At 36.5% G+C, this 24,876-nt stretch overlaps 1 protein-coding gene across 6 annotated transcripts; it reads right to left on the reverse strand.

The window, feature by feature from the left end:
* Positions 1–4,194: 4,194 nt before the first annotated feature.
* On the reverse strand, positions 4,195–24,604 carry LOC125679713 (solute carrier family 35 member F5-like). 6 transcript variants are annotated; one of them, XR_008800393.1, is made up of 16 exons: positions 24,520–24,604; positions 20,996–21,152; positions 20,610–20,732; positions 18,773–18,832; positions 17,534–17,597; positions 17,390–17,449; positions 16,714–16,850; positions 13,750–13,919; positions 13,369–13,535; positions 12,933–13,092; positions 11,942–12,032; positions 9,768–9,922; positions 8,962–8,988; positions 7,270–7,355; positions 5,328–5,424; positions 4,195–5,277 (listed from the first exon to the last, which is right to left on the reverse strand). XR_008800393.1 is itself a non-coding variant. In XM_048919155.2 (15 exons), the coding sequence occupies exons 2-14, from the start codon at positions 21,098–21,100 to the stop codon at positions 7,301–7,303; spliced, it is 1,374 nt and encodes a 457-aa protein (XP_048775112.2). In that variant the 5' UTR covers positions 21,101–21,152; positions 24,520–24,604; the 3' UTR covers positions 4,195–5,424; positions 7,270–7,300. The 6 variants fall into 6 exon arrangements, 5 of the variants coding, with proteins under 5 accessions (XP_048775112.2, XP_048775113.2, XP_048775110.2 ...); XM_048919155.2 differs by having other exon boundaries at positions 4,195–5,424; XM_048919156.2 differs by lacking the exon at positions 8,962–8,988 and having other exon boundaries at positions 4,195–5,424.
* Between the last annotated feature and the right edge of the window lie 272 nt (positions 24,605–24,876).

A 24,876-nucleotide genomic window follows, 5' to 3' on the forward strand; every position in this document is an offset into this window, starting at 1 on the left:
ACTCAGTAGTGTTGGCCACCACAAACAACTTGTCATCTGTAATTCCCCAAAAAGCAAATGATCCAGTATCTCTCCAAATCACCTCTCACACGACAGGTACGTCATAAGCTGAAATCTACTTTGTTTTGATGTTAAAATGTAACGTTTTTCCAAATATCAGAATTACCTGTGAAGATATGCAGGTTTTCTGGGTGCGAGAAATGTGTGAATGTTTTCAGAGAGATCGTAGCTTAATGAAATAGTTGTTAACACAATACATGTTTTCTTCAGGTAAAATAGTCACCTGGCCAATTAACCCTGCTTCAGGACAGACAACTGCACTCAAGCCATGAAAGCAAGCAGGAAAGCCTTTAAGGATTAAGGAATTCCAGCAGGGACACATCTCCAAGGCAGAAAACAAAACAGAGCATGTAAATACACAAAACATTTCATCTTCCAAGATCAGCAAACTCACTGACAAAACTTTATTTCAAAACTACACTCGCGTACAAACACAACAACAGTCTGGAGAAAGGTCAAAGCACTACAAGGTAAAAACACTAGGACAACTCTTCCAACGATACAAAATGCGTACAGCTCACAAGACAAAGCAAATTTAATTGCCAAAACATTTCAACAAGCTAGTTCAAATACCAACCTTGATCCAGCACATGCACTAGTCAGGGACCGATTCAAACACAAACTCCACGTCAAAGACACAGGTCCCAACACTAGAAAACTCAATCTACCATTTGCATTGCACGAACTCAGGCAATCTCTCACACATAGCAAAAACACCGCACCAGGAGAGGACAAAATTACATACCTCATGCTAAAACACCTCCCTCCAAATTTCACGAACATTATACTTCATTTCTACAATCAACTATTTATAAAAAACCAATTTTCAACATGCTGGAGAAATGCCATAGTCATTCCATTACCTAAACCAGGCAAGGATCACCATGCTCCTGATTCCTATAGACCAATATCACTAACATCACACTTGTGCAAAACCTTCGAAAAAATGCTCAACACCAGGTTGAGATGGTTTCTAGATAAACAAGGCAAACTGGACCCTGCACAGAGTGGATTCCGCCCAGGTCGCGGTACAATAGACAATCTTGTCCAGCTGGAAACCAAAGTACTAACAGGAATGACAAACAGTCCATACACAGGAGCGGTCTTCATCGACATCTCTAAAGCCTTCAATCTGGTCTGGCATGATGGACTTATATATAAGCTTCGTCATCAGTTCCACATCAGTGGCAACACACTCTGCTTCATCAGGTCATTCCTCAAAGACAGGACAATACAGGTCACTGTAAACCAGTCCAATTCGGATCCGCACACCTTGGACAATGGTACACCACAGGGTTCTGTTATCAGTCCTACACATTTCAATCTCATGATCAACGACTTATCATCCACAATACAACGCCATAAACAACCATACCAAGTGGCTGATCTCTCCCAGTTTGCAGATGACACGCAAATTCACCACACAAGTCGCTCTATTAAAATCATCAACATTAGGTTGCAAAGCACTCTAGACTCAATTTCAAACTGGTCCATCCAGCGGGGTTTCAAGCTATCGCAACCTAAAACTGTCGCAATCGTATTTGGCAAAACTAATTTAAGGCACATTAATTACAAATCCCTGCTAAAACTCTACCTAAGAAATCAACCCATCAAGGTAGAATCACAAGTAACCTTTCTGGGAGTCATCTTCGACAAACATATGACATTCAAAGCTCACGTCGAAAAACTCAAAATTAAATGTTGCAAAATACTAAATCTTATGCGTTGTGTTTCAGGCACAAAATTCAGTGCTGACAAACAAACTCTTCTAATGCTATACAAATATCTTCTTAGATCTACACTTGACTACGGATGCCAGGCTTACAACTCAGGTTGCAAGACCTATCTTCAAAGTCTGGACAGGATCCAAGAGTCAGCACTCAGAATTACACTTAGAGCTCACCACAAAACAGACAAAAGCATAGTCCTACTGGAATCGGGAGAACTACCACTTAACCTACGCAGACTACAACTTTCTCTAAGGTACTGGGTTAGGGTCTCCTCTGACAAAACAAATCCTACAAATACATTATTGCAAGCACCACATACATACGCATACACTGACATCAAATCCAGCAAAAGGTGGGGGGAGGATAAGAGAAATTGACCATTTGGTTACCAAATATGGAAGTATGCAAACACTTATGGGCTACCTGAGCCACCAACCAAACAATTGCTACCAATGGCTCCATGGACTTTTCCTCCTCATACAATTTGCACCAATATCGGCAGTGCAATCACCAAAAAGCACAGTAACCCATTACAAATCAAAGCAATGGCACTGCAACACATAGACATTCACTACCAAGGCTTCCAAAAAATCTACACTGATGGAAGTAAAGAACCCACTGCAAGCAAAACGGGTGCAGCCATCTATGACCCCAGCGGTCCCACAGAGGAGGGGTATAGATGCACGGACAACATATCTGTCTACTCGACGGAGGTGGTCGCTCTAATTGCTGTACTCAAATACATTCACAATAAGAGATATCGGAGAACGGTAATTCTCAGTGACTCCCTTAGTGCACTATAAACATTTCAAACTAGTAGGCCAGATCTTCTCAACACCATCTTCACCCTCTTGCATCCACTCCACACAATATAAACAACACATCCACTTCCAGTGGATACCTTCACATGTCGGCATTCAAGGAAACGAGACTGTCGACAACACTGCAAAACAATCACTAGGTCATAACATGGTTACATATGACATATCGCTAGGGGTCAGAGAAATTTACAGCTCCATACATCACACTATAATCGGCATCTACAAACAACAGCTAAACTCAAACACTAAACTCATATCTAAAATCAAAGCCAACCCATGCTCAAAACCTCTCAAATATCACTAACATACACCATGACAAAATCATCACATGCTTGAGGGTAGGAACAACCAATATATTGGGCGATTTAGGTCAGTACACCAGGCACACAAACAACAAATGTACACACTGCCAGGTCCCAGAAACAATTGCCCATTATCTTTTACATTGTCCACTTCACAACCACTACAGAACAAACCTCATACAAACACCACATGCAGCAGGCATCACTACCTTTGACCTTCACACTCTGCTAACCATATCCACCTGCAACATTAACACCATCATACCAGCAATATTAAACTTTATCACATCCACTAATTCCTTTTATATAATGTTAAAAAACAACAAAAAAAAAAAAAAAAAAAAACCCCAAATAAATAACAAGATGTGTTTGTGAAACACAAATGCCCCCGATAATGGCCAATTCCGAAGATGGCCAAGGTCACAAGAGCAGATATCTTGGTACCAGTAGAAAGATCTTGTCAAAAGAAATGCTCATGTACAATATGAAAGCTCTAATATTTACCATTTAGAAGTTATGACCAATGTAAAAAAAAAATTGAAGTAGGTCAAATGTCAAGGTCAAAAGGTTCAATACCAACGGAAAGATCTTTTGTAACAAGGAATACTCATGTGAAATATCAAAGCTCTATCTCTTACTGTTCAAAAGTTATTAGCAAGGTTAAAGTTTTCAAAAAGTAGGTCAAACTCCAAGGTCAAGGTCACAGGGTAAGAAATGTTGGTACCCACGGAAAGGTCTTGTCACAAGGAATACTCATGTGAAATATCAAAGCTCTATCACTTACTGTTCAAAAGTTATTAGCAGTGTTAAAGTTTTCAAAAAGTAGGTCAAACTTCAAGGGCAAGGTCACGGGGTCAAAAATGTTGGTACCCAGGAAGAGGATATGGACCCATCCACCACCTTCTGGAGGACCTAACCATCCCTGTATCTTCAAGAAGACCCGTCCCCGTTTCCAGGGGATCCGAGGGTCGACCACCATCATCGCCTCGCCGCAACAAACCAAGTGTAGCAGGGCCCCTACTGGGCAGTCTGCACTATAAATCTTCACCGTCATCGTGTGTGTGGCTAACTTTGTACTCATAATGGAATAATCATCCTTGTTTGGAAATTAAAACACACTATAACAGGTTAAGTTCTGTTCAACTTACATCAACGACTTCTGAGATACCCCACCCCCACAATAAATCACATCTGTACCACATGGTGCCATTATACGCCCGTGTGAGGCCTTTTTTTTTTTTTTTCGAGGTGAGCTAAAAACACAAACAGTACACCAAAACATAAAACTTAATTTTCCTTTATTGTATGTTTTGTGAGCACAGAGTATTGTGAAGAGTTAAACCTTCAGAATGTAAAGTATCATAAAGAATAAAGTCTTACTCTAGCTCAAATAATCACACCTTAAAAACATGTCATTTTCCTACTCTTAAATGATAAAAAAGGCAACTAATCTAGAAAAATACCCACCCCAGATATGGTGAACATTCAATTCGATTTCCTGTGCTTTCTATTTACTATTCTACAAACAGTTTAACAAATAAATTCTTAGTCATTCATAACAGAATATTGCACAATTTTCTAAACACTGTTGTCTTACAGATTATCACATGATCTCATCACTTAGCGAACTATACATTAGTGTGTATAAATAATATGCTCAATATTGTTGACTACTTACTATTTCTGTTTTACAAAGTTACCTTTACCAAACAACGGTTTTTCTTGTCATGACATAAATATAAGCTCATGCCAATACAATTTTAATTATATGTAAATAAAAAAATAATAAAAAAAAAGGCCTAATTCAACAATTCTTAGGTTTTTTAAAAAGACAAAATGATTTTCAACAGATTTCAATGTGTCCATAAATTGAAAATACACATATATTCATATTCTATGATTAAACAATAAATAGTTATGATATTTCATGCTACTGTGACTTTTTTCCAGGTAATTTTGGTGCCAAGGATAATTTGCGGATTTTTGTAAACAGATTGAAAGTTTTCATTTTACACCATTGCAATTACCAAAAAATAGCTAAAATTTCTATAAATCGAAATTTTTGGTCAACCAGTTTTTATTTTTCTTCATCCACCAAAAACCGCTGACATTTCCAATGTGCTAAAATTACCTGATAATTGTATAGTATTGCATACAGATTAACATGCATACATACATGTATGTATATCAACTCATTATTTCCACAATGTTTAACTCTAATAACTTGATGAAATAATTTGTCTTCGAAAATTTTCGTTTTCATTTTATTTTTGCCTATTTCAAATTCAAACCATCCTCATGACATCAGGGGTCCCAGGTCCACTCGTGGTGTACTGAGTCCACTCGTGGCCGTGGGGTCCCGAATCCACTCGTGGCCGTGGGGTCCCAGTCCACTCGTGGCCGTGGGGTCCCAGTCCACTCGTGGCCGTGGGGTCCCAGTCCACTCGTGGCCGTGGGGTCCCAAGTCCACTTGTGGCTATGGGCCTCTGATGTTGTGAAGATGCATACAAACTGGATGGGCAAATTCAAAAGTAAGCAAATAAAAATTTACTCAATACCAAAGGACTAAAACATAAAAAGTTTTTCAAGAATGACACTGACTTTCACGCAAAGAATTCTCGGAAAGTTCTTATGTATCATGAAAAACATGGAGGCTGGGCCTATGAATAACAGCACTCACCACTCATCCACACTAAAACATAGCATATAAGATGTTCCCAGCCGGGTGATGGAGACCGTCAAAACAACTTTGCAATATTTTAATTTGTATTTCTAACTAAGTATTTGTTATGGCCATTAAATTAACATCTAGTTTTTGCAATCTAACTGCAAAATGTTCAAGTCAATATTATAGTTTTGAGTGCATTACAAATTCCATGTCTTTTAAATCCAAGGGGTTTCTGTTGCACAAGTAACTCAAACCTCACATCAAAAGTATTGAGAGTAAGGGACTGTACATACTTTGGAGAAATAAATCTAGTTTTTTAAAATACATTGAGGGAATTGAACTGCGAAAGTGGAATTACTTAAGCCTTTGCATGGCTTGCTAAATCCAATCTCTTTCTATAAGGTACTTGTGCCTTGTAAATACTGTTATAAACTATTGAAAAAAATATTGTTTTAAACTAGAATGAAATTTGTTTCTTACGTTTACATTCTACTTTCATTTCTGTTGGAATTCCTAACCGTTAAAATAGGCGTACTATATTTATCAAGTAGTTCTGTATTCATACACACATTGTTTACAACTGCAGCGTGTTCATGAGGTAATGCTATATCATTACAATTTGTAGAGATATCAAAGGCAAAAACATTGATAATGTAAATATTGTAAATCTGTACATTCATTTCATTACAAGTCTGTAGTGTGCCTGACCTCATTTGTGTGTACACGTCATTTAAGTCATAGGATACCCCAGATTTTTTATACATCAAATTAATGACGTAGGATTTCGCTGTTCTGTTTACGTGGAATTTTCTATCATCTGATAAAAAAAAAAACCCAATGCAAATTGGTTATTAACACATGAAATGCACCCAATAAAAGACGTTTCTCAAAGTTTTTGATTTTTGGATAATTGTTTTCCACTGAATTATCAAGTAAAGATTTGTGAATAATGCCAAAAAAAAAAAAAAAAAAAAAAAAAAAAAATGGTTTCATAGGAGAATTGCATGTTAAATATAGGTTTTTAGCAACATTAAAAATTTACAAATAGTTTCCAAATTCAATAATATTTTGTTTGGAGGGTGGGTGTACCTTATGTCCTTAACCAGTAATCTATACACTTAGTCATTATGAATAACTAGTCTTTGCTGTATGATAACCACAGTGTATTTTATTTCTACTAGAAGTTCTGTCAATCCCTTACATTCAATAATCTTTATGTTCCATTGTAGGACAAACCAAAGGTTTGAAAATTATTAAATAATGCCATAGTTTAAAAAAGATTTCTTGAAGGTTCATCAAAAGAAAAATGAACATTTAATCATCTTAACAGTAACTGTTATTTTTCTGCTTGTAATAAAAAATTCCTACCTTTGTTTTCATTCAATATCTGTGACTCAAGATCTGTCAGCAATGAGGAGAACCCCCCTCCCTCCCCCCATAATCCACTGTGTATACACACAGATTTCCTCTGCTTAATTAATACAATACAAAGTTATCCTAAATTATTAATAAGATTCTCTGAATTATTGGTTCCATGGGGTAATTCTAAATGTGCTTAGCATTAAAGTGAGTGAAAAATCAACAAACACCTCCAAACAGTATAAAACAAATTGCATTGACTAAAGCTGCAGGACTTTTACAGTAGATTGTGTTAGTCATAAAGTCATAACACGGAAGTGAATACAAACAGAACAGATCACAGCTTCACTGGAACAACTTTCACGAACTGCCATCTATCAAACTCTCGGTCTGCTCCCGGTCAATTTCTCGTACTCTGAAAGATAAAATCACAGTGTCATTACTCTGTAGATTTAGATTTTAGCATTATACCAATTTCATCAACTTACACTGTTGACAATCTCCAGAATGGTTTGTATTATTGCATTAATATTCTTACACTGGATTTAACATCACTTGACTTTTTTTAATGAAAGGCAAAGGAAATAATATTATTGACTGTCACCGACGGCAACAATAATTGCAAAAGCAACAGAGGAATTCAAAATTGCAAACTGCAAAGTAGAGAACAATATTGTGGTACCATAGGGTATAAATAATTGATGTTGCCTTTAACTTCAGTCAACATTTCTATGTTCTACGGAAAACAAAACTTCCGGATACTTTAATCAGTCTCACACTGTACTGCTGTTTATCCACATTTTGTTTTCAATCCTGTTTCTTGGTAGCGTTTAGATATTCTTGCCACTGTCTAACAGTATGCTTTTAGACCTATTCCAGCTACCCCCCCCCCCCCCCCTCCCCGGTCTGAATCAATACTTATCAATCTTTACAGTAGATGAAAACCTTTTTATCTTGATTTTGGTGTCTATTGTGATGTAAAACAAGAGGCCCATGGACTACAATGCTCATCTGAGTCACAATGGGATTGCTTTTCTTCAGAAGAAGTTTTTAAAAGATTTTTAACCCCCTCTATGCCCAAGAAAATTTTGCACCCCACTTTATCATGTTTGGAAGGTATTTGATTCTGCAGCGCATGAGATGCTGGTATATTAATATGGCTTAGCACTGTAAGTTCTTGAAAAGAAGATTTAAAAAAATATTTTTCATATACAGTAAAACACAGTTACATCTAACCTCTTGGGCTAATAAAAAGATAATTCGTTACAACCAAACTTCGAACATCCAACAACAGTTTTGTTATTTACCTTTCATGGGGGAATAAATATCACTTTGCAATATGCGTGAATTCGTAACAAGTGTGTTCATGTTAAGCCTGTGTCACTGTGCAGTGTATTGCTGTGTAAATAATTTGATCCCCTATTGTGGCCCTCAAGGCTCATGATAAACTGGAATATGAGGTTGTTTACCTATCAGCTTCACTAATCAGTTGAGCAGTTTATAGACTACTGATGACGGACAACAGAAGATTTGATAAATATAATAATAAAAGTGAAAAAATAATTAAGTTCTTTTACCGTTACGTAACCGTGACATTTACATTACGTAACAGTTATTCTATGTTACACTGATGTAGATACTTTTATGTAGTTACTGATGATAACGTGACATTTACATTACGTAACAGTTATTCTATGTTACACTGATGTAGATACTTTTATGTAGTTACTGATGATAACGTGACATTTACATTACGTAACAGTTATTCTATGTTACACTGATGTAGACACTTTTATGTAGTTACTGATGATAACGTGACAGGAATAAGAGAAAAACTTAAAATTCTGTGCAAACAATCAACAAACATTTTCAGCAATACGAATCAGAAGACATCAGATTATTATATTATGTGCAATGTTAATTTTAAAAGCATCTGATAGGAGGAAAAGCCAAGAGGATTATGGGACTCAGCTGCAGGGGGCGCGCAGATATAATACCACCACATAACAACTCACAAATACCTAATCTGAACACACTTTCCTCCTGTTCTGTAAAATCAAGGAAACAGTTTGGTGAGAGCTTAACAAGACAACATATTCACCAGGCTTACAATGGGTTTTACTTTGTACAATTCCATTATCCATCTCAAACCACAGACTGGCTATTCTGTGCCTTAATGACACTATCTAATTTTTAAATGTCTCAAAAGTCTTCCAAATCCTAATAAGGAAATTGTCAAATTCTGTTATAGATCACAAGTTGGTACCATGATAACCATTATATCTACTTCCTGCCATGTACGAATCAACTGAACTATTCCATGCAAGTGTAAATCTGTTTAAATTTCTTGAGTAGCAGGTTTTTTCTGTTTGGTTCAGCATTACACGCTAAAACCTCACAGATGTAATATAAACAAAGTTCCAACACCTTCTTACAATCACAAGACTGTCTTATACCTCTAATCATTGTTCACTTTATCAATTCCCTGAAAAGCACAGCATAATGTCTGATTCACAGCCAAATGACTGATTCATAGAAAACTGACAGATTCAAAGAAAAATGACTGTCAGTGAATCCTGTAAAGCATGTGACTGTCAGTGAATCCTGTAAAGCATGTGAGTGTCAACCTTATTTACATCGTTACAGATTTTATAACCTTTTATATCCAATAAAAATATTGTGTGGGCAGTCTCTCTAAGGATAATCAAAATATTTTTCAAAATACCAGTACATTAGAAATTGAAAATACCAGTGACTGCTAAAATGTTGATTCAAGAAATGAACAATATGAAACGCGCATAAGAATTTCTAAACAGACACAACGTACCTGGGTAACAGTCGCCGCCGACAGAAACAGTGCAGAATCTTTTTGAAGCAGAGTAAAACAGGATCCCACGTCTCGTAGTGCGTCAACAAGCTGACGGCAAAGAATGCGATGAACACAGGGACAGAACCCACGTAAAACATCCAGTGATAGGTCACCTAAAAAACGAGGGTGTGAGTATCATTCATAGCAAAGCGTGGTTATCATTGATAGGTCACCTAAAACAGGAGGGGGTGAGTGTCATTCATAGAAGAGTGTGGTTATCATTGATAGGTCACCTAAAACAGGAGGGTGTGAGTATCATTCATAGCAAAGCGTGGTTATCATTGATAGGTCACCTAAAACAGGAGGGTGTGAGTATCATTCATAGCAAAGTGTGGTTATCATTGATAGGTCACCTAAAACAGGAGGGTGTGAGTATCATTCATAGCAAAGTGTGGTTATCATTGATAGGTCACCTAAAACAGGAGGGTGTGAGTATCATTCATAGCAGAGTGTGGTTATCATTGATAGGTCACCTAAAAAACGAGGGTGTGAGTATCATTCATAGCAAAGCATGGTTATCATTGATAGGTTACCTAAAACAGGAGGGGGTGAGTATCATTCATAGAAGAGTGTGGTTATCATTGATAGGTCACCTAAAACAGGAGGGTGTGAGTATCATTCATAGCAAAGCGTGGTTATCATTGATAGGTTACCTAAAACAGGAGGGGGTGAGTGTCATTCATAGCAGAGTGTGGTTATCATTGATAGGTCACCTAAAACAGGAGGGTGTGAGTATCATTCATAGCAAAGCGTGGTTATCATTGATAGGTCACCTAAAACAGGAGGGGGTGAGTGTCATTCATAGCAAAGCGTGGTTATCAATGATAGGTCACATAAAACAGGAGGGGGTGAGTGTCATTCATAGCAAAGTGTGGTTATCATTGATAGGTAACCTAAAACAGGAGGGAGTGAGTATCATTCATAGCAAAGTGTGGTTATCATTGATAGGTCACCTAAAACAGGAGGGAGTGAGTATCATTCATAGCAAAGTGTGGTTATCATTGATAGGTCACCTAAAACAGGAGGGGGGTGAGTGAGTAATGAGAATCACTGATAGAAAGGAGTGGTTGGTTTGTTGTATATTGTTTAACGTCCCTCTAAAGAAATTTTCACTCATATGGAGACATCACCATTGCCGATGAAGGGCTGCAAAAGTTAAACCTATGCTCAGTGCTTATTGCCTTTAAGCAGGGAGGGTCTTTATCGTGCCACACATGCTGTGACATGGGGCCTTGGGTTTTTGCAGTATGATCCAAATAACCACCTATCTAGTCGCCTCTTACGACAAGCAAGGACTTACTGACAATTCTAACCACCTATCTAGTCGTCTCTTACGACAAGCAAGGGGTTACTGACAATTCTAACCACCTATCTAGTCGCCTCTTACGACAAGCAAGGGGTTACTGACAATTCTAACCACCTATCTAGTCGCCTCTTACGACAAGCAAGGACTTACTGACAATTCTAACCACCTATCTAGTTGCCTCTTACGACAAGCAAGGGGTTACTGACAATTCTAACCACCTATCTAGTCGCCTCTTACGACAAGCAAGGGGTTACTGACAATTCTAACCACCTATCTAGTCGCCTCTTACGACAAGCAAGGACTTACTGACAATTCAAACCACCTATCTAGTCGCCTCTTACGACAAGCAAGGACTTACTGACAATTCTAACCACTGGAAACCACTGATAGGAGGGAATGGTTATCGCTTTTCACAGTCAAATATTCACTCTTGTTCCTTTCAAATCCTCATTTGCCCTCTTTGTCAGTGGGCGAACTTTAAACATGAGGAATTCAAATTTCATAAATTCAACTGTTTTAAAGTAATTGCGTTTAGGAGAATATAAAATGGGGTAAAACTGTTAGCAAGTGTAGTTGGGGGACCCCCCCCCCCCCCCCCCCCCAGAAACCATAGGGTGAAAATAATCCAGTATATGGTATCATTGATAGGAGGGTGGTTATTATCAAATTCATTCTGATTGTAAAAATATACTGGATATAATTATATGTACGACTAAACTAAAATTCAGGGTTGAATACAATTCTCTAATTTTAATAAGGGGAAAATAGAAGATAAAAGGGTTGAATAAATTATAGAGCTGATAAAAGAATTTAATAAATTACATACCCCTTTCCAAAAAACATCAGTCAGCATTGTGAGTGGAATGGTCAAACTTAGGGCAAGTGTCGCAATCAAAGATGACGTCAGAAAACACCCCCTACAACAAAGAAATATCAACACATACTAACCTTTAAGAGTCATGTCATTATAATTTGATATCTTCGTATTAGCAGTACATTTCTACTTAATCACAGGTGATACATCACGAAACATTTTTCCTTACGAAAATATATTCTTCAAAATGAATGAGAATTCATAGTCCTTATTGTTAAATCATAAAACAATTTCTATTATCTAAATGTTCCCCACCCTAGTGTGGGTTGCAGCTAGTTCCCTATAAATATATTTACGTTTCTCACCCTTGTGTGGGTTGCAGTTCCCTATAAATATATTTATGTTTCTCACCCTTGTGTGGGTTGCAGTTCCCTATAAATATATTTACATTTCTCACCCTTGTGTGGGTTGCAGTTCCCTATAAATATATTTACATTTCTCACCCTTGTGTGGGTTGCAGTTCCCTATAAATGTATTTATGTTTCTCACCCTTGTGTGGGTTGCAGTTCCCTATAAATATATTCATGTTTCTCACCCTTGTGTGGGTTGCAGTTCCCTATAAATATATTCATGTTTCTCACCCTTGTGTGGGTTGCAGTTCCCTATAAATGTATTTATGTTTCTCACCCTCATGTGGGTTGCAGTTCCCTATAAATATATTTCTGTTTCTCACCCTTGTGTGGGTTGCAGTTCCCTATAAATATATTTATGTTTCTCACCCTTGTGTGGGTTGCAGCTAGTTCCCTATAAATATATTTACTTTCTCACCCTTGTGTGGGTTGGAGTTCCCTATAAATATATTTCTGTTTCTCACCCTTGTGTGGGTTGCAGTTCCCTATAAATATATTTATGTTCCCCACCCTTGTGTGGGTTGCAGTTCCCTATAAATATATTTATGTTCCTCACCCTTGTGTGGGTTGCAGTTCCCTATAAATATATTTACCAGAGCCATAAAACTTCTGACAAGACAGTTCCAATCAGACCGTTGATCGCAATAAAGAGCCACTGGCGAGAATCAGGCAGCCTAAACAACTCAGATCCGCTATAGTGAAGAATGAGAAATCCGGGCCACAAGAAGAGAACGCAGAACACGCCCACAAACCCTACAATATCACCAGGTACAGTAAAGTTCCACGGTAATAAAATTAATTTACATTAGACACTAGATCAAGAAATGAAACGTCTTCCAATGCAATAAATTGAGTAACTTTTCAAAATGTTGCCATTTTCTTTAAACTGAATTCATGTATATTGTACATTTTTTCTTTGGGTGTAATTCGTTGCTGATTTATCATAAAATAATTTTCATTTTGGTGAAATCTTATATCACAAAATACATAAAAAATGAAAACAAAAAGTAAAATTGAAAAGACTCTTACCAAAGAACATGGTAATATCCAGCTTATCTTCGTGATCGACCCGACGACGGAGGGACACAAGATACAGAGCATACAGCATGGAGCCACACAATGCCCAAAGAGCCCCTACAGGAATCTGATCTTCAAACGAGAGGTCAGCCAAGCTGACCATTACAATCCCACCAATACTGAAAATGGAAAAGACTGTTAGAAAGAAACACATACACACAAATCCAACTGAAAATTCCAATTCAGACAAATGACCCAAGATTGAAAATTAGATGTCTGGTGAATTCAAACCAATGTGGATGTCACCAATAGACTTAATAAAACAACATGAATATTGACAGAACTATTGAAATAAGATGATTCCAGTTTTAACACATGATGCTGCTATTTTACCTGAGAAGTACTGCCGAGAGTTTGGAGAGAGTGAATCGATCAGCACTAGAGCTGGGATAGATAGCTGCACAGACAAGGGTAAACAGACCCGAGGTGGACGATAGGACATTCACAATGCCGGCCTCCGTGTCCTTCAAAGCTTCCTGGTACGAAAAGTTCCCCACAAACCACTACAAGCACAGTTTGAAATAATTTATATTTGACTTTCACTGTTAACAAATAATACACTATATCAGACAGCTTGCTACATGTTCTAAGTGCAGATTTACTGCAAAAGAGCCATTTTTAGCTCACCAGGACAAGTGTCTTGAGAGGTACAGTCATGACTCTGGTGTTTGGATCATACTGCATGGGAGAAACTTTAACTTTAAAACATTGGGGATATGCCTTTGATTTTTCACATATATAGATTCCTTGTGACCAGGCCTTTCAATTGGTACCAAGACTTGTGATTTTAGACTTTGATCCACTTTTCAAAAACTTCAATCTTTGATAAACCTTTAAAAACAAGAGGCACTGTGAGCAATGCTCACTAAGAATACCCCCCGCTTACCCCAATCTCCCAAAGGGTGTTGGTAATAGGTAAAACTTCAGTATTATGATCCAAAAGGTATCTAGGAACACAGCATCTCCATGCCATGAAAAAAGCCATTAAAGAATTTAAATGGAAACCATATTGCTACTTCGATGTCCAGTGCACATGACCTTTGACCTTTTGACCCCAAAATTGATAGGGAACATCTTCATCCCATGGGTAGTCCATATGTATGATATGGTGACTGTAGGTGGAAAGGATAACGCTTTAGAGCCCGGAAACCATATTGCTACTTCAATGTCCAGTGCGTTTGACCTTTGACCTTTTGACCCCAAAATCGATACGGAACATCTTCATCCCATGGGTAGTCCATATGTATGATATGGTGACTGTAGGTGGAAAGGATAACGCTTTAGAGCCCGGAAACCATATTGCTACCTCGATGTCCAGTGCGCTTGACCTTTGACCTTTTGACCCCAAAATCGATACGGAACATCTTCATCCCATGGGTAGTCCATATGTATGATATGGTGACTGTAGGTGGAAAAGATAACGCTTTAGAGCCCGGAAACCATATTGCTACTTCGATGTCCAGTGCGCTTGACCTTTGACCTTTTGACCCCAAAATCGATAGGGAACATCTTCATTCCATGGGTAGTCCATATGTATGATATGGTTACTGTAGGTGGAAAGGATAACGCTTTAGAGCCCGGAAACCATATTACTACTTCGATGTCCAGTGCACTTGACCTTTGACCTTTTGACCCCAAAATCGATAGGGAACATCTTCATCCCATGGGTAGTCCATATATATGATATGGTGATGGTAGGTGGAAAGGATAATGCTTTAGAGTCCGGAAACCATTGCGTCTACAGACGGACGGACGGACAGACGGACGGACGGACAGACAGACGGACAACCCGATTCCAGTATACCCCCCCCACAACTTGTTGCGGGGGGTATAACAAGAGACCCATGGGTCACATCGCTCACTTGAGTCACCTTGGCCCATAATCAAAGATTTTCCTTGTATATTTGCATGTAAAACTTTGATCCCTATTGTGGCCCCAACATACCCCCAGGGGCCATGATTTTAACAAACTTGAATCTGCACTAAGTCAGGAAGCTTTCATGTAAATCTAAACCTTTCTGGTCCAGTGATTCTTCACAAGAAGATTTTTAATGATTTTCTCTGTATATTTCTATGTAAAACTTCAATCCCCTATTGTGGCCCCAACCTACCACTGGGGGCCATGACTTTTACAAACTTGAATCTGCACTATGTCAGGAAGCTTTCAAGTAAATGTAAACTTTTCTGGCACAGTGGTTCTTGAGAAGAAGATTTTTAAAGATTTTCCCTATATATTTGTATGCAAATTTTTTATCCCCTATTGTGGCCACATCTTACCCCCGGGGGTTATGATTTTCACAAACTTAAATCTCCACTATGCCAAGAAGCTTTCATATAAATTTCAGCTTTTCTGGCCCAGTTGTTCTTAAGATTTTAAATGATCCCACCAGATTTTTGTGATTATCCTTCCTTTGAACAAACTTGAATCCCCTTCACCTAAGGATGATTTGTACCAAGTTTGCATGAAATTTGCCCAGTGGTTCTGGAGAAAAAGTAAAAAGTATGGAAAGCTTACAGACAGCAAGACAGACAAAGGGTGATCAAAAAAGTTCACTTGAGCTTTCAGCTCAGGTGAGCTAACAAGGGAAATAAGTCTTTGATATTTCCCAATCCATTCCTCATGAACAGGCCTTTAATTTGGTACCAAGACCTTTGACCTTACACTATGAACTACTTCTTAGAAACTTCAACCTTGACTTTATCTTTTGGACAAAGGGGAGGGGTAAGTTAAGTATATTTCACATATAGATGCCTCATGAAGAGACCTTTGTTATGGAATCAAGACTTTTGACCTACTTTTTAAAAACTTTAACTTGAGCTATATCTTTTGAACCAATAGGGATAGGTCTTTGATATTTTACCTATAGATGCCTCATGACAAGACCTTTGTTTTGGTAGAAGACATTTGATCTAATGACCTTTGGCTTGAACTTTGACTAACTGTTCAACCTTGGTTATATCTTTTGAACCAAGGGTGATAGGACTTTGATGTGATACCTCATTAGAAGGCATGTGTTTTGTTACCAGAACTGTTGACCTTGGACTTTGACCCACTTTTCAAAAACATTAACCTTGGCTATATCTTATGAACCAAGGGGATATGGATTTGATATTTCATATTCAGTAGCCTCATGACCAGGCCATTGATATGTCATCGAAATGTTTGACCTTAAGTAACCTTGGATTTTGACTTATTTTTCAAAAACTTTTATAAATTAACCGTTTGAACGATAGGTTAAGTACAGCCAGGCTTCCCAGTGAGCTAGTTAGCAAACCATTTTCAGAAGAAAGACTTACCAACACACAAAACAACAAGGCCAGCTTGGCCACCTGTTTAACAGTAAGCTTGGAATTAGCTCTTAAACGAGATTCTTCTGCCCTCAAAGACGCCGAATACGACAGTCGGGCTATCAAAGCATCCTCAGCATAACTCTCTGCAGAAAATTAAAGCAAGGAAAATATAGAGAAGCAGAGCTAAATGTTTATAGGCCAAAAAATAATAATAAATAGTTTCTCAGGCCTAAAATTTAAATTTTTGATGAGGGAGGCAGGTTTTATTTTGGTTGTATCTTTCTTTTCTCATGTGTATGTGTTTAGATAGAGTAAGCTATGAAATATTCATTTTTTAAAATAAAAAATAGCTTCACTTTACTTAACTATTCTAAAAGTGCATACTATTATTCTTAAACACTTGCACATATATGTAAATGAGTATGCATTCATTATTAATTGGTCAAAAATATACTTACAATTTTCATCAAAACCTTCTGAAAGTTTTACATAAATATCTGTAACACAAGAGTTCCCTCATTTACATAAATAAATATAAATTGAAGAAAAAAATCTGTGCGGTACCTTTTCAACCAATGTGGCTATGTCTGAGAAACTACTGATTAATTTTTTTGGCCTTATATCAAAACAAAATTATTATTTTATACTGCTTCATGAATAAAAAACAACTAGAAAAGAATACCTGAGAGTTGGCGGACTTCATTCACCTTGCTAAACCTTACTGAGCGATTTATTGAGGTAGCTGAAAATATACAAAAAAATTCAGTTAAGCAGGGAAGATGAAATAAATTCTAAAGCATATTTGAGCATTTTTTGATGGACTTACAATCGTCTGATTCTGTTCCACTGGTCTTGTCATCAAATTTTGCTGGAACATATTGGGGTTCAGTCTATAAAGATTTATTGCAACATTAATAGTATATATTATATAGCTATACCTGGACAGATTCTATTCTACTATTAAATCCACTATTCAGGAATTTGCCCTAACAAAGTAATAAATTTCAAAATTGTTAAGACTAATAACAATAAAATAAATGTTAAAACTAATAACAAAGTAAAAGATTTCAGATAACATATTGGGTGTGATTTTATAAATTTTGATATGTGATTGGCTGCTGGTGTTGTTTGTAATACGTCTGTAAAACACAACATCACTATCTTAGCAAAACAAAGCTGTAAGGATAGGACAAAATTATTCCAAGGAGCTTTGGGAGGGCCACAATTCTAAATCACCTTGAGTGATTTGTAATACTTTTGGTAATGAAATAGTTCTTCATTGAATGAATACAAAATTATTGGAGATTGGAAACATGAAATTTTCTATTGATCACAATTTATCACTTATCTACCATTTCTATGAATTGTGTTGAAAGAAATACTTATTAATTTCCTATAAAAGCACTACCAAGTTTAAGACTCCCAACTATAACCCTCTGATTTACGTCAGACCACAGTCCTGGGAAACCAAAACCTTACTGTTGCCTTAATGAGTAATTACCAGTGTGATAAAACACACAAGATTGATGGGATTAGAAAGTACAATTTGCTTGTTTGTTTGTTGCTTCAAATCACATTAAAGAATGTTTCATTCACAAAATGACATCATCAGCTATGAATGAAGTGCCATTTCTTTTTTATCCATGCATGGCACTCAAGACTGAGAGGTTTTTATTCTTGTATCAATGTTGACAGTGACACAGGACCTCTGTTTTAAAATCTCACCATAAAGACCCATGACTTCACTTGATCCTCAGTACCCCTTGCTAGTTGTAAGAGGTGTCAAACCAAATGGGACAGCCCTTCAAATGAAGCTGCAAAAACCGAGGTCCTGTGTCACAGCAGGTGTGGCACGATAAAGATTCCTCCCGGCTCAAAGGCCATAAGTGGCAAGCATAGGCCTAAAATTTGCAACCCTTCACCAGCAATGGTGACATCTCTATATGAATGAAAAATTCTCGAGCGGGACGTTAAACATTTAACAATATACAAGCAAGGATCAAATGCAAGACCTTCCTAAGCACCAGGCTGCCACAACAATGTAGGAATGACAAAATATCCTCACCATGACTTCCTGTGAAACAGCTTCATTTCCACCATTATTGATTGTCATCGAGGAAGTCTTCTGAAATACAATTTTTATCTTATAGATGAATTTGTTAAGGATGATCATGTCAAATCCTTAATGTTACCGACATGTGAAGTAATTTTGGTTTGTCCAATTCAAAACAATAAAAATATTTTTTTATATACTATCTCTCTCTCACTCAAAATTTGTGATTTTCATGCTTCTAATGAAAACGCAAACTTTTATTTAGCACTTTTAACACATCAAAATTACAAGACATGTGTTGACCAAAAGTGTTTTAATGTGTTTTTTGTACATTTACATGAACAAGAGTACCGCAAACGGTACATAATACGCCCATGAAAATGCTTACATAGGGCGTTTTTCTTAAGCCCTAATTTGTAGAAATATGCTTCAGGTAGTATCAGCCATCATCAGGCTGTGACATACTTTCTTTGCCTAATATGAATAAAGGCTTTTAGCTTAGTACTGTGACAGGAGGCGGATAGACAAACCAAGAGTTTTGTGAGTAAAACATTTCCTCAAAATTTGACAAAGTTCAACAACCTGTCAACATTCAAAACGTCAAAGAAAATAGAAAATTGTTGAGAATCAAAATCCTTGCACTATGCACATCTTCAAGTTATTTAAAAATACTATAGCATCTAAACTGTGAGAGGAGTCATAAAGACAAACCATGTCCTTTATTTGATATAGTATTTCCTCAAAATGGACTATGTTCAACAACCTCGAATTTTCTCAAAAATTCAAGAAAATCAAAATCCTTGCCACACGCTCATCTTCCATACCCATACAAATACTCTGTAAAATAAGAAGGTCCTCACTTGAAAACTTTGGAAGGAAAATAAAAGACAAATCATGTACTCTTGATGCAATAACTTTCAAATAAAGGGTCACAACTCCTACAAGAGAAGTCAAACTGGATCAAAATTGCGATGTGATCTAGAATGATTCACAAAGAAGCTACATAGCGAGTTTCAGCTTGATATGTGACAGAAAAATGAAATTAGAAACAGAAAACCCTACATGGACGGACAGATGGACGGACGGATGTACAGACATCGCTGTACCATAATACGTTCTGTCTAAAAACGGGCTTATAAAAATTGGTATGTAATCTTAGTTAACTTGTGGTTTAAAGGCATGTAACCCATACCTTCTAACACCAAATTGCTTAGAAAAAATAGTGATTTTTCTGGTCAGTTTAATTTTTTTTTAAGAAACTGGCAAAAAATGGGCATGTTTAAGACATCATATATGGTGAATTCAACATTCATCATTAAAATTATTGTTACTTTTGTATCTCTCACCTATCTAACAAATATAAACATACATTCCTTCTAATACCACAGTTTTAAAGTACTGTCTGAATTAGACAGCGCACTAACTTAGTTGTTTGAAATGAAATTTATATAATCAAGAGTTGCAAGTACCAATAAGATCTCCACGTCCACAATACTCAATTTTAAACTCTCCACGTCACAATACTCAATTTTACATTCTCCACATCACAATACTCAATTTTACACTTTCTGTGTCACAATACTCAATTTTAAACTCTCCACGTCACAATACTCAATTTTACATTCTCCACATCACAATACTCATTTTTACACTTTCTGTGTCACAATACTCAATTTTAAACTCTCCACTTCACAATACTCAATTTTACATTCTCCACGTCTACAATTCTCAATTTTACACTCTCCACGTCCACAATACTCAATTTTACACTCTCCACATCACAATACTCAATTTTACACTCTCCTTGTCACAATACTCAATTTTACACTCTTCAGGTCACAATACTTACATTTTTACACTGCTGTCTCCAGGGCTCGAAGAAGATAAACCCCAGTAGGTACACACTGAACATGCTTGTTTTGATGTAAGTGGTGAAGAAGGGTTTGTCATAGTGAGCATCTTTGAAGATATACTGCACACAGAAAATAGGTAGCAATAATTATATGTGCATTATCATCGCTAGCATTCTTTTTTACTCTTTTATCACAGGTATACTGCCTTTGAAATACAATTAAAAAGAATTCTCATTATGTCAACACTGATTTTTTTTTGTTTTTGCTGATTATATGGTTTACTCTATGCATTCTCATTTAGAAGTTTCAACCATATTCTATAGATATTCAAAACTACTAGGGTATCAAAATTCAGAAAATTATTATTTGTTGATTTCCTCACCTCAGTCACTTCCGATGATGCCACCCATATCAAATCTACCACCAGGAGGACGAAAATCCCCAGTAAGAGTCTCTTCACTTTACTCAGGCCATGGAGGCCAAACATCTTCCTTCTCTAATGCTATTATTTACTTCATTTTGTACCAGTAAATTTTAATCTGCAATAAATTTCAGTCCATCATGAATTTGAAATAATTACTACAGTCAAACCTCATTATCTCGAACTCGATGGGACCGAGACAAACTTCAAAATATCAGGGTAAAATAGTTAATGTAATAAAAGGTTGGGACTTCTGAATCACTTTGACATTTCTATTCAAGATACTGAAGTTCAACTGTAATTGTTAAACAACAAATAAAAAATTGTAGCAGGGGATAAAATCCTAAAATCACACAACAATGTACAGGGCACCAAAATCTATATTGATGATTGAAAGCAAAAAGTCTCCACATTCTGTGAGTGGATCTTATAAGGATTTGATTTTCATTATATAGTATTAAAAAGACAGTGACAGCAAACATGCTTAATATAATGAATTCACGCTTACAGCAAAGGGATTTTCATTTCCTGTAGTTTTATAAAAGCATATTATGAACTTACTGGGTATAACGAATTATGTTCATAATGAATCAAAATTGTCGCCAGCACTTTGTTGTAAGTTAATTGTATTGCATTAATATCCAATGTTCGAAACTGGTTTAAAACTTGGTGACACAGACCTCATCGAATTGGCATAGACCGCAACATTGAAAAAACAAACAAACACAAATTCAAAACATTGTTATTTACATCTAATGTACTTTAAAAGCATATTTGCTCTCCATTTCCATAACAATGTCTTCCTTTCCTCATAACCTTTATCAGATGTTGACTTTTGGGATAACTGTATGGCTTTAAACCTAGAAAATTGGCAGAGACAATTTTGGTCTATCTCAATTACAATTGGCATAGACCAGTGTCATTTGACAGAGTCTCGGTCTATCAGTCTATGGTTAATTTTGAACACTGAATATCAACATCAAACATTATGGGAGTTGTTTAAAAAATTCCTCTTAAAGATCGGGTAAACAACAGAATATTGATTACAATCCCAACACAACAATAGGCCTCAATGTGAACACTTGTCTGATACTGGTCCAAAATTCTGACGTAGAAGTAAATGCTGCAAATTACTGTAGATTCCTTATTTCATGCGACTACTTAGAGGCAAGTTCAAAAGATCGATGTCAGATAAAAATCTAAATTCAAATAGTTAGGGGGAAGGGGGATAAACTCTCCCATAAGTTTCTCTCATCCGACATCGATTACACTTAAGTGGTAAAAGAAAACAGACAAGCGAATGTTAAACACCACATAATAATACCGTCAATTACATTATAATGAACATTTAATAGTTTTATTGTACACTTTCATTTATGAATAAAGAGTAGAAAAGGTATATAGGGTGTTATTTATAATTATAGTGTGTTTTTACTTCTCAAATGAGTAGTTTCAACATTCATCATATTTAATTTTAAAAGGGGGGGAAACTATGTGAATTCAGTTTTAATCAGACATTTGATACTCACCTCTTAATATGATGAAATGACTTGTATACATCAAATTGTGTGAACATGAATTTGCAAAAAATGAAAAGCGAGTAATTTTATTTTGTAACTGATGTTTCTTACAAAATTACGCGATAATGAATTCTTCGTGTATATTTAGTAATCTACAGCACTTGTTCATGAAGACAAATGATTTTTTTTTAACAACATGAAATATGAAACTGTATTTTAATGATTATCCTTGAATTGTACATCAGTTGCAATATAAACTTGTGTCAGAAAATTGATATCAATGATGGATATAAAGATCTTCAAAGATTATTTAACAAATGGTAAAGACAATGGAACAGTTAATCAATATAAAAAGAAACTGTTATCATAGTTTGACATTAAGATCTATGGCAAATGTTTAAAAGTCGCAAAGTAATTACCTAAAGATTATTAAACATATACCAATCATGAAAGATCTTATAAAATGTGCTAAATACACAATGAACAGCATATTAAGTGCAGTGCACATTACACAAGACCTTGTGCCTTCACTCATGAATGTGACATCTATCTCACGTGAAAGCCAGATTTAAACTATAAGGGGTTGTCACTAATCGAAGCAACTGCATCATGGACATGGAAAATTCATTTGCGATATAAGGATGTCTTTATTGAAGATTCTAAGGACTCATCTCAATTTCAAGTAAAAACCAGAACTAAATCCATTGTTTTCTTGTTTATTTCCATTATTATAGATGTGTATTGTTTAAACCCACTAGTGACTACTGAAAAAATCCAGGTGACCTTTTACACTAAAGCAAGATAATGCTGCTGAGTTCACAGTGTACCATTCTGACATATTTTATTGAGTCAGTGATCAAAATCATGCATTGCGGGTATTTTAATAATCTCAGCTGAGATTCAGCTCGGTTGGATATTTGGAATGAGGTCTGAGGCCTTCATGGAACCTTGGGACAGCTCTTCATAATTCATGTCTGAAAAGTCGTCAGTCCAAATAATAGGCAAATATCCAGCCGTATTCTCTTTAGAGAAGTCGAGAGGCATAGCCTTCATCGACTTCTCTTCGCAAGCATTCATATTTTGATTCTGGAAAACGTGTAAATGCCGGAGTCGGTGACGGTTTATGCTTCAACCGACGTTTCGACTCAGATGTGCCTGGATTTACGCAATAGACAACTTGTTTTCAAACATTTAGCAGTAATGCACAAAACTGTCACAAGGAAATCAACACTTACTTGCTTTTAATCCATTTTCAACATGTCCCCTGTCCCGGGTTTACGTTAACTGGTCTTGGGAGCTGTCACAATAGGGGACCAGTTAATAGAAAGCAGGCTGACGTAAACAGAGTTGTGATTTAAACCCAGGACAGGGGCATGTTGGAAATGGATTAAAAGCAAGTAAGTTTTGACTTCCTTGTGACGGTTTTGTGTATTGCTATTAAATGTTTGAAAACAAGTTGTCTATTGCGTAAATCCAGGCACATCTGAGTCGAAACGTTGGTCGAAGCTTAAACCGTCACCGACTCCGGCATTTACACGTTTTCCAGAATCAAAACATGAATGCTTGCGTAGAGAAGTCGATGAAGGCTATGCCTTTCGACTTCTCTAAAGAGAATAATCCAGCCAAACCGAATCTCAGCCGAGGTTTGGATTTTTAGAATTAACAGGCCTCATTAAAATTTGTTAAAGGCATATCTAATTTTCAAGACAACTCAAGCAGCTCATAACCCATGACTCGCCTTGTAAAAATCCTAGTGACAACGTTTTAAACCAGAACATATTAATCAAACCTGGGGTCATTCTACCAACTGCCTTATAGTTATACCTACCAAGTTGACTGTACAAAAACATGGATCTCAAAATTTCACATTTCTATAAATAACACTTGTAATAAACCGATAGTAGATAGAATAGCAATGTTGCAGAAAAAGTGTCAAAATGAAATCATCATGTGCATATTCCTTACCTTATATCAATCAGATTTGACAATTTATTCTAAATGACAACAGAACGGAAGTGAAGTTGTGTAACCAATATGCGAGTAATTGAAACAGGTATTTTATTTCCGGATTAAAATCGACCGTGTGTGAGATCCAGCTCTGATTTCTTTCTTTTTTTCTTTTCTTTTTCTTGCATGAAATGATAATTTCTTATGTCGTTAATTGTAACTAAAAAAAAAAAAGAAAAAGAAAAAGAAAAAACCATGGAAGGAAAGGAAGGTGTCTTCAATATTAAGAGTTATCGCTCTTTGCTAAACGATTCTTCGCACGAGTACTGTCGATCGCGAATGCCGGATACGCATCACGAGAATAGTTTCAAAAAC

This window comes from Ostrea edulis, chromosome 2 (assembly GCF_947568905.1).
Source record: "Ostrea edulis chromosome 2, xbOstEdul1.1, whole genome shotgun sequence".
Lineage (NCBI taxonomy): Eukaryota > Metazoa > Mollusca > Bivalvia > Ostreida > Ostreidae > Ostrea > Ostrea edulis.

Coding starts and splice junctions, on each gene's coding strand:
- LOC125679713 (XM_048919155.2), bottom strand. CDS start 21,100: ATGTTTGGCCTCCATGGCCTGAGTAAAGTGAAGAGACTCTTACTGGGG. Junction 13,536..13,749: donor CTCTCGGCAGTACTTCTCAG/GTAAAATAGCAG, acceptor TTCCATTTTCAG/TATTGGTGGGATTGTAATGG. Junction 12,033..12,932: donor TCAGAAGTTTTATGGCTCTG/GTAAATATATTT, acceptor TCTTTGTTGTAG/GGGGTGTTTTCTGACGTCAT.